The sequence below is a fragment of the Hemibagrus wyckioides genome, linkage group LG20 (assembly GCF_019097595.1).
Source record: "Hemibagrus wyckioides isolate EC202008001 linkage group LG20, SWU_Hwy_1.0, whole genome shotgun sequence".
In the NCBI taxonomy this organism is placed as follows: domain Eukaryota; kingdom Metazoa; phylum Chordata; class Actinopteri; order Siluriformes; family Bagridae; genus Hemibagrus; species Hemibagrus wyckioides.
Genome location: NC_080729.1, coordinates 5650157 through 5664227, shown reverse-complemented (window position 1 = coordinate 5664227; position 14071 = coordinate 5650157). Strand labels below are relative to the sequence as shown.

The following is a 14071-nucleotide window of genomic DNA, read 5'->3' as shown; positions in this document are numbered from 1 at the left end:
GCAAGCTATTCAAAGCAACATTCATATGTATAAATATATACATCTATAAATTACTTTATTGGAACTACTAATAGTGGCAGGGCCTCCCTGTCCCCTTTGCTTTCAAAACAGCCTCAATTTTTCATGGCATGTATCAAAGTAAATGTTGTTAGCACTTTGTACTTTGAGATTATGGTGAATGTTGAACAAGGTGTACTTTCATGCTGAGAAACTCCTGTGTTGTTTTGGGTTCAGATCCAGTGACTGGGAAAGGCACTGAAGAAAACTGATCATTATCATGCTGGATGTAGCCATTAAAAGTGTTTAAAAGGGATACACAGGGTTAGCAACAATACTTCTATATCCATACATTTACAGCATTTGGCAGACACCCTTGTCCACAGCAACTTACATTTTATACAACTGAGCAATCGAGGGTTAAGGGTCCAGCAGGGGCAGCTTGGAGGACCTGACCACCACCATTCAAACTCCCAAACTTCCGATCAGTAGTCCAATACCTGAACCACTAAGCTACCACATACCAATACTTAAATAGACTGTGGCATCCAAGCCATGATTGATTGGCATTCATGGGCCTAAAGTGCAACAAGAAAGCATTGCACCACCTCCAGCAGCCTGCACCGTTGACACAAGGCAGACTGGGTTCATGGACTGTCCAGTTTTAGTGAGCCTGTACCCTCTGTAAGCTTTGCCTGTTTTGTGGACTTCACTATATACAAATCAGGTGTGCTCCGAACCCATTAATCAACATGCACATGAGAGCGAAGTAAATCAGCATTACTAAAACATTTAGAAGTAGGTTTTAGTTTATCTTGACCTATGGAACATTTACACACAACATTTCTTAAATGAGGCCCAATGTGATAAACTACTTTGTAGTAATCCAAGTGAGTGAGTGAAACTGAAACTTTGTAGATTTAATATTTAATCTGAATTATCTTTCCTTGTTGATTCTGTTCCAAATTCAGACCCATGATGTGCTGTATGATGTAATAATGCACCATTCTTAGAAATTTTAACATTTATTTCTATACCAAAATGTTATGCAGCATATCATGAGCAATTTCTCTCTCCTTTTTTTTGTTGCTCTCCGTGAATCACATCTACATACACCACTCAGGCATAACATTATGACCCCCTGCCTAATATTGTTTTGGTCCTCCTTTTGCTGCCAAAAGAACCCTGACCCTTCGAGGCATGGACTCCACTAGATCTCTGAAGTTGTGCTGTGGTATCTGGCATCAAGATGTTAGCGGCAGAGCTGCAGTTTTGGAGATGCTCTGATCCAGTGGTCTAGCCATCACAATCTGGTCCTTCGTCAAACTCGCTCAAATCCTTACGCTTGTCCATTTTTTCCTGCTTCTAACACATCAACTTTGAGGGACAAAATGTTCACTTGCTGCCTAATATATCCCACCCACTAACAGGTGCCATGATGAGGAGATCATCAGTCTTATTCACTTCACCTGTCAGTGGTCATAATGTTATGCCTGATCAGTGTATATTGCAAATTTCATTCTATAGCACTTTTAACCACACACATTGCTAAAAGCAGCTTTACCGTTATCTTTAGCTTTATATTCTCCTTATTTAGCAGCTCGATAGTGACAACGGCAAGAAAAATGAGGAAGAATCCAGACTTAAAAAAGGGAACCTTTCTAATCTAGGAAGCAGCTCAACATGATTATGCATCATTACGCACTTAATACATGAAGAAATTTTGTCTTTCATTCTTGCACTTTTTATTGTTACATTTTCATTTCCCCTTAAATTCACAGACATTTTTTGATGTTTTGATTCTTTTTAAACAAAAAAAAAAAACATTTTACAACTGTACTGTATTCTGCAGGAATACACAACCCAAAAAACAAACAAACAAACAAAAAAACCCAGCACATAAAAAGCTAATAGCTATTAAATATCATCAGATATTAATAAACCAGAATTTGATGCATTTCCTTTTTTTTTTTTTTTTTTTTTTAATATTATTGGAATTGTGGTTAATAAGATTCAATATGTACATTCACTTTATTAGTCTGTCTCAACGAGACTTCAATATGCAAAATATCATATTTACATTTGATGTGCATGACAACACTTTATGAAAGTCTAACATTGGGGTGAAGCAACAAAATAATATAATGATAAAATGTAGAAATAAGGCAACAAGAACATGTTTGTCTTTTTTTGTTTTCTGCACACAACGTTATACAAGTTATATTAGTTGCCACACTCGCTTTGACGTGTGTTAACAGCTGCAGTTATTAGGATTTGGACTGAATTAGGATCAAAAATAAACCAAAGAAGCATCATCTCTACAACTGTATATACTGTAATAGCACACGTTATTTATCTACCAGCTTTCCTTTATGGTTTTATTACAACACTTGGGGCCAAAGCACAAGATGAGACAGAGAAAGACGAATTTACCAAAAGCAAGCAATGCCTGTTAAAATGTATAGCACACACAGATTGTAAGGAAAAAAAACAACAACAGGATACCATGATGCCATTTCCCCTCTTCACTGTTGATGATTTTTCAATAAAGACACAACCTAAAATATTAAAAATTCATTCGTAACACAAGTTATTCCCTCACCATGACAAAACAAAAACACAGAGAAACCAGAAAGTGCACTGAAACTGGAGACTCCTTCCATAAACGTTAAGTAAACATGATGTTACAGAAAACTTCGCCATTAGCAACGATCACCGTTTTCCTTTGTTAAATACCAAACCCCTTGTAAATCTGTTTAATTATAAGTCCTTATCAATCAGCTGTTACTAGGAAAGATCAGAACAAGCACATTAATATAAACCTAACCTAATTTGAATTCCAGCTGGAGCTAATGGTATAGAACGATAACGAACCCCTTCTGACCAATCAGATTCGAGAACTCCACAACGCTGCGGTACAACAGGAAGTAATGATTAAAACAACGCGTAACCACTATCTCTTCACTATATTACCGCTTCAAGATTATTGTGAATTCGCTATTATACTTAACGCTAACCGGATAAAGAGAACAGATAAAGTCATAACATTAAAAAGAAATCTTCATAAATGATGTTTTTATAACTTTATACTAGTTATTCTGTGAGTCCAGGCATTTCGAGTTTACAAAAGGCATCATATCAGATCAGTTTTGGTTAAAATTTATTTTTTTATTTATTTTTTTTAAAATGAGCCCGAAGGATTTAAGGCAAGACACTACAAGTGAAATAAAGAACAAATATCATAATTACATTTTTGCTTGTTGCTGGTTTTCTGAGCCTGAAGTATTTTTTTTCTTATCTATCTATCTTATTTTCTTAACTATTAAAAAGGTGCATGTATTTATGCATATTTATGCAGGTTTTTTTTTTTTTTATCATTTAATATCCAGGAATTTGCAGAGTAAATAAAATCCAAAAAATGTAATAATTAAAAGACATTCTCAAAAAAAAAAAAAAAAAAAAAAAAAATTTACTGAAAGTTTGTTAGAAAATTATTTTTGTATCGCTTAATCAAGAAACTAGCATGCAGTGCTATAAAAAAATATTTTACACCATATTTTCAGTATAAAATCGAATGTGAATTTAACAAGAATTAAATATTTGGGATTTTGCTACCTCTTTAATACGCATCTAATTGGGGATAGTGATAAACATGAACATTTTCACGAATGCAGGTTGTGTAGCAAAAGTATTTGGAGAAAGTGGGTTTAAAAATGAATGAGGGTTTTATAAAGAAGACTTTTTTTTTTTTAATGCAATACTGACATATAATTCAGCAGAGAAGATTTTCAGGGATGTTTGATGAATTTAAGTTGTCTTTATTTATCACTTATACATTACTGCACTGTGAAATTCTTTCTTCACATAGCTCATCCTTGGGGGTTGGGGTCAGAGCACAGGGTCAGCCATGATGCAGTGCCCCTGGAGCAGGGTGGGTTGGTGGCCTTGCTCAAGGGCCCAGCTTGGTGGTGCTAGGGCTTGAACTCTGATCTTCCAGTCAATGACCCAGAGCCTTAACCACTTGAGCTACTTATTTAGAGTTGCTAAGTTTTTGATATTGTGATCGTTAAAAACTGAGCGGACAAAAAAAATTTTATTCAAAAAATTTTCTGATGATTTTTGATATATATATTTTTTTACTATAGCTTATGGGAACATACGCTTTGGACAACAATTAACACAAAAAGCGAAACAATGGTTGACGTGACCTGTGGTGTCTTGCCTTAAGAAATCATAGACCTAAGAACGAATTCTAATGAAGGCTTCAGTTTTCATCTGAAAAAAAAAAAAAAAAATCCACTTTAATTCCTGAAAACACCACAACCCTCCTGTCAATACTGGCATTATATAAACGATGAATATCCCACATCCTGTACCTACATTCTTCACTTCCATATCTACATACCTATTATATCATCCATAGTAATTACTGAATAATTCACTAACATGAACAAATGAATATTAGCCTAAAATATTAAGGGGTTATGTAAGCTCATGAAATTTCTCTCCATCATGCGCTATTTGAAACAAAGGATTTAAGAAAATGACATGACTGGATGACATGAGTTGACTTTAATTTGACATTATTGTAATAAACAGTTCTTGCTCCAAAAATAGTCACGACATGATTTTCCTTTTGCATCCTTAAATACGAGCTAATAATATATTCGAATAAACTGGTAGTCATACCGATGATATACTGAATATATTATTAGTTCATATCAGTCGTGGTTCACTGCTCGGCCGCTTTGGCGCCACTCTTTTTGAATTTAACCACCATGACTGTGATGTTGTCTGGGCAGCCACGGTAATACGCCTGCAGCACGATGCTCTTGGCACCGAAATGTGGCTCATCGAGGCGCTCGCGGATGAAACGCACCGCCTCCTCGTTACTGAAGGCGTCCCACAGGCCATCCGACGCCAGGATCATGAACTCGGGTTGCAGTTTGTCCAGGTCAAATGTCACGATGTCGGGTTCGGAGATGACCACGCTTAGCTTCTTGAGAGGGTAGTCGCCCAGGGATCGAGACATGGCCAGGATTCCCTGCACGCGCCATGAGCCATTGAAGCTGATGAAGCCACCTGAGAGCGAGAAGAAAATAAAATGTTCAAGCCACTGATCAGAATGAAAGGAAAGCTCTATCACGAATTTGTTAATTTACGCTATTCCTGTGAGAAATTAGTAGCTGTGTGATGACATACAACATGCTAGAGCAGTTACTGTGGCATATGCTATAACTTTACGTTCATCTTTATATACTGAAATCTTAGACATTGAATAAAAACAATCCCACGCAAAGAGACTAATATTTCGCTCTCTAATAAAAGGGCTGGAAATAAAGAGTGGTGAACTGAATCAGCTAATCTACAGCTATTGGTACAACCCTGGTGAGTGATTAGATTTTGTAGTGCTGCATGAGCTGCAAATTCACTTTATTACGTTTTCAGTTCAACACAAATATCATGTACATTCACGAAAACGTCTCTAAATTTCATCTTACTTAAATAAAGACTTAGTATATTACGAGCGTTAAAAAGCAAAGAAACTGCAGGTTAAATATAAATAAATCACAATCTAGTGCAAAGTCAAAGATATGCAAATATCATTGTAAAAAATGAGTAAGGATAAAAGTGCTGTTGGTATTAAGCAGATTTTATGGAAGCACTAATTCAATCCAGTCGATTTGAAAAAATACAGGTCCTGAAAATCAAACGTTTATTTAACTTAACTTTCCATAAACTTTTCGATTTTTGGTTTTGAACACCTAATATCAAGCTCAAATTATTCTAGGACAGCATTCCAGGAAGCACTGAAGCTGTTTCCTAATGGTGATTCAATTTTGTTGTTAATAGTTTTACAAGTTTCGCCTATTTCGGTTCACTCCCTTGAAGGGTTTCGTAACCCAATGAGGCACTTTGTAGGAAAAGTCATCAAAGATGATTATTTTCCAATAACAGCAAGGTTTTATTCCTTTAATAATTTTTTTATTTCTTTAATAAACAATAGAATATTTTGTCCATTAATAGCTAAAATCATTAATGTGAGAGCTTACCATTAGAGCTTCTGGCATAGAAAATTAATCAACAATCAGATTTAAGAATTTAACAGCAATGTAATACAGGGTAAAATAATATAGTAGTTTAAATAAGGGCTGCCTGATAATGATATAAAGCTTTAATTTAAGCTTAAAGGTATCGAATTTGTCCCCCCCAAAAAATTAATTCACCCTGTAAAACCTGAACTGTACAACGTCCTTCAACTTCACATAGTGCATCATACATGCAATGCCAGCTGCAATCATTAGGGGGCAACAAAGTACCATTGCACAAACGTCACACGTTTCATCCTTGGGTTTTGAGAAAACCTTTTTTCCTGTGACTCACCTGCTTTCTTGATCCTCTTGCGCTCTTTAAGTTGGTAGGGTTTGTGGTCATATGACAAGGGGATGGCATTACCGTCTTTATCGCACAAAACTCCTCTGGAATCACCGACGTTACCTACTGTCAGTTCCTTATCAGACAGCATCGCCACCAGGCATGTTGTTCCTAAAGACAGAGAGAGAAACAGGAACGGTTAGATTCATCATTGCAAGATGAAACAAAACAAAAACTAGTCTTAGTCTTCTGACCGATTGACCTTCCTTTATAAAAATCGCTCCTTTCTCTCAGGCCCAGAACACACTGTACACTTGCTTTTGGGACTCAGCCAGTCTAAACACCTGCTAACTTCAAAAAACACTTGGCTTCTCCAAAGCAACTTTAACTCTGCTTTTTCTCCCCTGTTCTCCTTGCTGAATCCTTTCTTTTCACTCCCTTTTCCCTCCTTTGTTTAATTTTCCCAGGCCCAGGGTTTGCTCACCGAGATCCCATCGGCACCGAACAAACCGCCTGTTGGACCATCTGTTCCTCCCCTCAGAGCTTTAAACGTGGCTTTCAAAAGCTAAACAAAGCATACTGATCAGGAAAAAAAAAAAAAAGTCACCTTTACCTGATTCAAAGCACTGCGTTGATGCTATTAAGCATCATAAAATGATTATTATGCATATATTCGGCGATTTCGTATTAGCATGCAGTAGACGAGAGTTTTCTTGGTTTCATAACACGGCATTAGAAAGCTATGCTAATGATGAAAGGAAGATATGAGGAGAAGGGTTCACACCAGGACAAACTGAGCTACTCGCTACAAAGTAAGTAAGTAAGGAACACTGTATTCCCGACGGCCCAAAAATGATCCGGCACAAGGCTGAACTCCTTGGCAGACTGGTGCTCGAACACACCGGATTCATTTCACATCGTTTACAGGTGTAGTAGATGTGATAAATTTGGGACGTTGTGACATGAAATCCAAAAATAAAAACATCCTCATTGACTCTGTTCAGCTTGTTTCCACTTTTAGATATTTATTAACAGCAAATAATCTGCCACGGATGCCAAAAACAATCCTTTACTAACAGATTGGTAGCGATAACAGAGTATACCAGAATATCCTTTCCAATCGATGCAGTGTTAGCTGTGCATTGCTCTGTAGAGAGCTTTTGGTACGTGACGCTCACTGAGCAGTTTCTCCAGGAATACAGGACGTTGCGATCATAGAAATGAACACAAAATCAAGCAAAGTCGAAATTTCTACAGATTTGGACTAAGACATGTGATGCGACATCACAACACGCATTCATCCTAAGCCCTCTGCGATTCACATGCATGGAACATGAGTACAGCTCTCATAGAAAGTAATTACATGTGTGTATTCCCTGCTAGGAGAAATCATGTGCAAGTAGTTTAGTGCAAAACAAAACAAAGCACAAAAAAAAAACAATTTGTAAAAAGTCAAGGCAAAATCAAGCACATTAGACGCAACAAAAAGATTCTTCATAATCCTAGAAGGTCTGACTAAAAATGTGGAAGATTTCAGTGATAAAGTAGAATAGTTTCCTCTTTCCCTAATCAGGCTAAAAAAGAAAAGAAAAGAAGACGTGTCAAAGGAACTCTGATGTAAAAAAGCATGACATGAAGAGTGCGAAAAAAAAAAGAAGAAGATATTTATAGAAAGGAAGAGGAGAGAAGTGAAGACAAAAGGGATGAGTGTAGAAAATGAGGGAATCTCCCTAGCGTGCCCCCCACCACCACCCACATACACACTCGTTTAATCTATCTCTCTTACGCTCTCTCATTCCATTATGAAAGCAGAAGTAAACTCAAAAGCCTGGATTCATGACCGATCAACTGGAATTGTTCTTATAGTGGGGTTTTTTTTTTTTTTTTGGATGTTTGTTCAAATCTATTAAAAATAATCCCAAAATACTAAAATACTTTTCTTCTATCTTGAGTCAGCTCCACAATTATTATCACGCAAAATGTTCTTTGTGGTTAAGTAGCAGCGGGGGAAATAGTACAAAGCATACAGCTGCTATGGTAACAATCCATTTGAGTAAACAAAAGCATGATTATTGGCACCCTTGCAGGTTGTACATTGTCCCTCCCAATATTATAATACATGTACAAGAGTTCTCCTGTAATGCTTAAAGAAAGCACGAATCTCAGAGCATGAATCTCTGCACATCCTCCAGACTCTGAGGTTCGCTCTTATGGACTGTCTTCTTCAGCTCACCCTACAGGTTACCAATAGGGAACTTGGATGGCCATGTCAAAATCTCGATTCTTTGGTCAATAAACCATTTTAGGAGGAATTGGATGCATGTTTTGGATCACTGACTCAACAATGACCCAGTTGTATCTTCTTAGCAGAGGTTTACAATCAAAATCTCTTGGTACTTCAGGGAGTCCATGATGGCACCCTTAAGAGGATCCAAAACAGCCAAATCCTTCAGCGTACTTAACAGTGCAGATTAGGCTACTTAACGTGTAACATCTTTTTGGAGGTATTTATTATTGTCACTCATTACAGCAAGTCACATTTCTCAAATTTGGAGGTTGGGGTCAGAGCGCAGGGTCAGCCATGATGCAGTGCCTCTGGAGCATGGAGGGTTAAGGGCCTTGCTCATGGCTCCAACAGTGGCAGCTTACAACCAACAACCCAGAGCTGTATCTCAAGTGGTTAAGGCTCTGGGTTGTTTATTAGAAGATCGGGCACCGTCAAACTGCCACCGCTGGGCCTTTGAGCAAGGCCCTCAACACCTCTGCTCCAGGGGGCGCTGTATCATAGCTGACGCTGCGCTCTGACCCCAACTGTCCAAGGATGGGATATGCGAAGAAAGAATTTCACTGTGAATTTTACACCAAATAAACACTTTTCCAGACAAGCTCTATTTTTAACTCATCTAACCAAAGACCTTGGTTCCAGTCAAAGTTCCAGTCTCATCTAGTAAACACCAGATGCTTAATTTTGTGGTTAAATAAACGAAAAAGCTTTTTTTCTGGCTCGCCTTCTAAATAGCTGCTTGGCATGGCGGTGGTGCTTAATTGTAGATTTAGACACACGGTTATGCCATCTCCAACCATGATCTCTAACCATCCTTCTCTCTCTCTCTGTGTGTAAGAGAAAAATACACTTATATGCTCTTCTCTTTTACGACAGCTCTGGTTGTTTTAAACAACTCAATTATCGTCCTCAGAGTAGATATGAGCACCTTCATTACACAGAGCTATTTTCGTAGTCATTTCCTCATTTGGGAGGGCGAACACACAGTCTTAGTTTGTTTGTAACTTCTGTAATCTTCCTCATGATGACGGATGACTAAATGAATCTGTCCTCTGTGTCACCACGTATTTATACCCCAGTGAAACAGGAAGTCTTGGATGACTGCAACACTTAGATGAACTTAAACAAGTACAATATAAGCATGTGTTTTTATTTCATTTCATTTTCTATTAATTGTGTTTCCGTTAAAAAGATACCATACATCTTCATAAGGCTTTCATAAAGGTTTCATGAGGCTCAAAATTCTAGCTAATTAATTTTTCACATCTTTTTTTTTTTCCTTTACCAAGCTTTCTAATAAATGTAAGTAAACACCAAACAAACAAACAAACAAACATAAACCTCACACCCCCTACTCGCAAGTACTCTTCACTCCTATTATAAAAGATGAGTGATTACATAATCATCTAGCAGACGATCATCTCCACATTTCCTACCGAGCTTGCTCGTCTCCAAACATGCAAAATCAGAGGCAATGAAAGGTGGGGAGAAAAAAAAAAGGAAGATGAAAGAAAGACAAATGAGAAAGTTTATAGGGGTCTAAAGGAGAGGGCAAATGAAAAACGTGCTGCAATAAGAGAGAAAAGAATGAAGATGGGAGAAAAAAGACAGCGTGAGAGAAATAATGAAGCAGAGACAGATGAAAGCAGAAGGAAAATGTTTATAGATGGAAAGAGGGTAGAAAATGTTATTTTATAATTTTATCTACATTATTGAAGTAAGGAATGATGTAGATTTAAAAATACTTTATTGATGAAACTGTATTGTAATGGCGTACTATTAAATCTTTATTTTTTAGTGTTTTATTGCGTTACAAAGAATTAAAACATTAAAGAATAATGATCACATTTGTAAGTCGGTCTGAATAAATACGTCTGCCAAATGCTGGAAATGTGAACGAATAATATGATGAGTGATCAATGTGTCGGTGTAAGCAGTGTCATTCTCTAAACCTATTTTCATTTATTATGCATTTATTTCCTGCAGGTTATGTAAATATCAGGTGGCTTCTAGTTTCCTGCATAAAGACAGCAGGCTTTCTTGTAGTGTGGTTTAATAAAGACCTAAAATTTCCATCTATTTTCTGTAGAGCTCATTTTTCTTCACGTTATTCTTCTATGGGGTAGACTAAGTGGTTAAGGCTCTGGGTTGTTGATCAGCACTGCCAAGCTGCTACTGTTGGGGAATTGATCAAAGCCATTAACCCTCTCTGCTCCATCATAGCTGCCCCCTGTGCTCTGACCCCAACTACGTCAGCTGGGCTATACGAAGAAAAAGGATTCCACTGTGCTATAATCTATGCATGGCGATAATAAAGGCTTCTTCTATTTCTTCACAGGAAACCTGGAGTCTATCCCAGGCGACTCAGGGCACGAGGTGGAGGACACCCTGGTCGAGTGCCAACCCATCACAGGTCACAATTACACACATTATGGACAATTTAGAGATGCCAGTTAGCCTACAAACACATGTCTATGGAGGAAGCTGGAGGAAACCCCTCAAACCTTAATCTACCGACAACCCTGAAAGGTGTGAGAAAAAGCTAAGCTAAGCTAACATGCCCCTCGTCTGAGCTTGAAAATCACACTTTTTTTAATGAAATTGTAATCCATTTTAAATTTCTTCCACCTTTTCTGTTCATTTGGAGCAAGGTCAAGAAGGAGGCACCACAGCGGGTAGGGGTGGGAATCTGATTGCCTGTTGCCCTTGCTGCTGCTTTTTTCACCTCTTTCCACTCTTACTGTTGAAAAGTGGGGTCAGGTCCTGGGCAGCTGATGACTTGTCCATTAAAACAACATCATTTATTGGAGCAGGACAGCGAGTACACGGAAACGGCATGCTATTTCAGGAGCGGCGCTTGTGCCACTGGCAAACACTTATATTGCCTATGCCAAGGACCTCTAATGGCTGTGCTGTTTTATTTTATTTTGTTTAAATCTAAACACTGAAACATCTCTCTCTCTCTCTCTCTCTCTCTCTCTCGCAGATTAAGGTTTGATTATTATTATTAGCTTTCACTTTTAGATGCAGCTGAATGACACAAATAAATAAAAAAGCTAATATTAATATTACTGGATTTAAATGATTTATAGCGCACAGACCTGCTGAATACTCAACTCTGATTGGTCAGAAAGTGATGACTGCAAGACAAATCACACTTTATATTAATAAACTCCTTCTAATCGTTTCTATAGTAACAGCTTCCACAGGGATTTATTATGTGGCGGATGCAACACACAATTTAAGCCTAACAGCAAACACTTACAAAAGATTGTGTTGTTGTATAACAAAGAAAAACCTTGTGGTTGATATGGTGACGTTTTCTGGCAAGGAGATGTTTATTAACATTGATAAAAATGTTAATCAGAGGTAAAGCTGTAACGTTTACGTTCTCCACTACTGAAAAGTCTTAAACCTTATTCTTAACATGTCAAGCTGCGTTCTTTTGTGTTATTTTTTTGTCTTATGTTCATAGATGATGAAGTGATTAAATGTGACTATACACCGATCAGGCATAACATTATGACCACCTGCCTAATATTTTGTTGGTCCCCCTGTTTGCTGCCTAAACAGCCCTGAACTGTCAAGGCATGAGCTGCACTAGATCCCTGAAGGTGTGCTGTGGTATCTGGCACCAAGATCTTAGTACTTTAAGTCCTGTAAGTTGGGCCTCCATCTCACAAAAGGATACTTTTGATAGATACTGACCACTGCAGACCGGGAACACCTCCACAAGAGCTGCAGTTTTGGAGATGCTCTGATCCAGTGGTCTAGCCTTCACAATTTGGCCCTTGTCAAACTCGCTCAAATAAAAAGAAAGCTAATATTACTGAATGGAAAGTGATAGTTAATTTTAATTTTAATTAAACCATGTCATGCCACATTGTTGATTTATTTTCCACAGTCCACGTTTTGTAATATTCATCGCATAATGTAAATCATATAATATCTGTATTATCTAGTGTACACTCTAATACCATTATAGTCAGCTCTGAGAGGTTCCTTGATGTCCTCGGGCTATGCAGCCAATTTAGCATGAATCCTTTCCTAAAACGTCTCTCTTTCTCTCTGGTTCTGCCTCCCTGATGTCATCACACACTTTTTATAACTCTCTCTATACATCTCTCTCTCTCTCTCTCACACACACACACACACACACATTCAATACTTTAGATTCAAATTCCATTCTGCCTCATGGAATAACTGGAAAGATTATGCTGTGTAAGCTGTACACGATCGTTAATAAAAAAAAATCGAGCCATCGTTAATATAAATAAATCAAACCTTTAAATTCTTAGACGAAAAAAAAACAACAACCAAACAATTGAAAGAAATTCAAGCGTAAAGTGCAGTCATTTGTAATTTAGAGTATAGTATAGTATACATGGAAAAGCAACGATTAAAAAAGTAGGCGAAAAGACAAAATCAATAGGAAAAATAATTGGCAATAATTCCATCATCGATTACTTCTATGTTATAAAGAACACTGTGTGCACATAATACTCGGCTCACGTCGTGCGTAGCGAAGCAATTCGAATCAATTAGCAGTTCTAATCCTAGACAAAATATATATTTATTATGTATATGCCGTGTGCTTAGGTCTTGCTTTCGCTTCACATTAAAGTTACTAGGGAGTCGATTCCAAAGAGTCGATTCCTCGATGATGATGGCCACAGAAATAGCCAGTGATTCAGTCTGTTGGTTCGTTGGTCAGACTGATATACTGTGTATAAGGTGCAAGAACATAATAAAATAACAAAATATTCTGAATGCTATGATGCTATATCAATTCTGTTTTTTAAAAACCAGCACTTGCTGTTGTTGTGTACTTGACAATACCTTCATACAGTGACAAAGTAATGAAATAGTTTCAATCTAATTAAGGTAAGATTACAAATATACAGTCTTCTGTTGCATTTCTGCTCTCTCTCTCTCCCTCTCTCTCTCACACACACACACACACACTTTATCTCTTTGTAATCTTCCCCTGTGTCTCTAATTATTTTTATCTCCTCCCAGTGTTGAAGAAGATAATGAGTTGTATTGGTCCACTCATCTCCCTCTCCAATTAGACACGCTGCCAATCCACAGAGGCCAGAGAGAGAGAGAGAGAGAGAGAGAGAGAGAGAGAGAGTTATAAAAAAAAAAGTGTAAGAAGGAGAGATGTCTATATGTCTTGCACATTGCCAGCACACTTATCACACCCTTCACGTCTACGAATCCTGCTCCTTCTACCCTTTCCGATGCTCTCATTTCCTTTGCATGTCAGTTATAGGAACCCGGATCCACAGGGATGATTGAAACACAGCGGACAGTAATGATGACACCTGCCTGTCCTCCACACTCTCACACGTCCTCATTTCAGCTGCCGTATTTCTTTTGCCCTGCCACATCTGTAGCAGTGTCATTTATATA

At 37.7% G+C, this 14071-nt stretch overlaps 1 protein-coding gene across 1 annotated transcript in view; it reads right to left on the bottom strand.

The window, feature by feature from the left end:
- Positions 1–1959: 1959 nt before the first annotated feature.
- ppm1lb (protein phosphatase, Mg2+/Mn2+ dependent, 1Lb) overlaps positions 1960–14071 on the bottom strand; it is a 75691-nt gene continuing 63579 nt past the window's right edge. Inside the window, exons 3-4 of the mRNA XM_058418346.1 lie at positions 6382–6543; positions 1960–5079 (exon numbers count right to left, since the gene is read on the bottom strand). Coding sequence (XP_058274329.1) covers positions 4730–5079; positions 6382–6543 — 512 coding nt within the window. The 3' untranslated portion in view covers positions 1960–4729. The remainder of the gene's footprint in view (positions 5080–6381; positions 6544–14071) is intronic.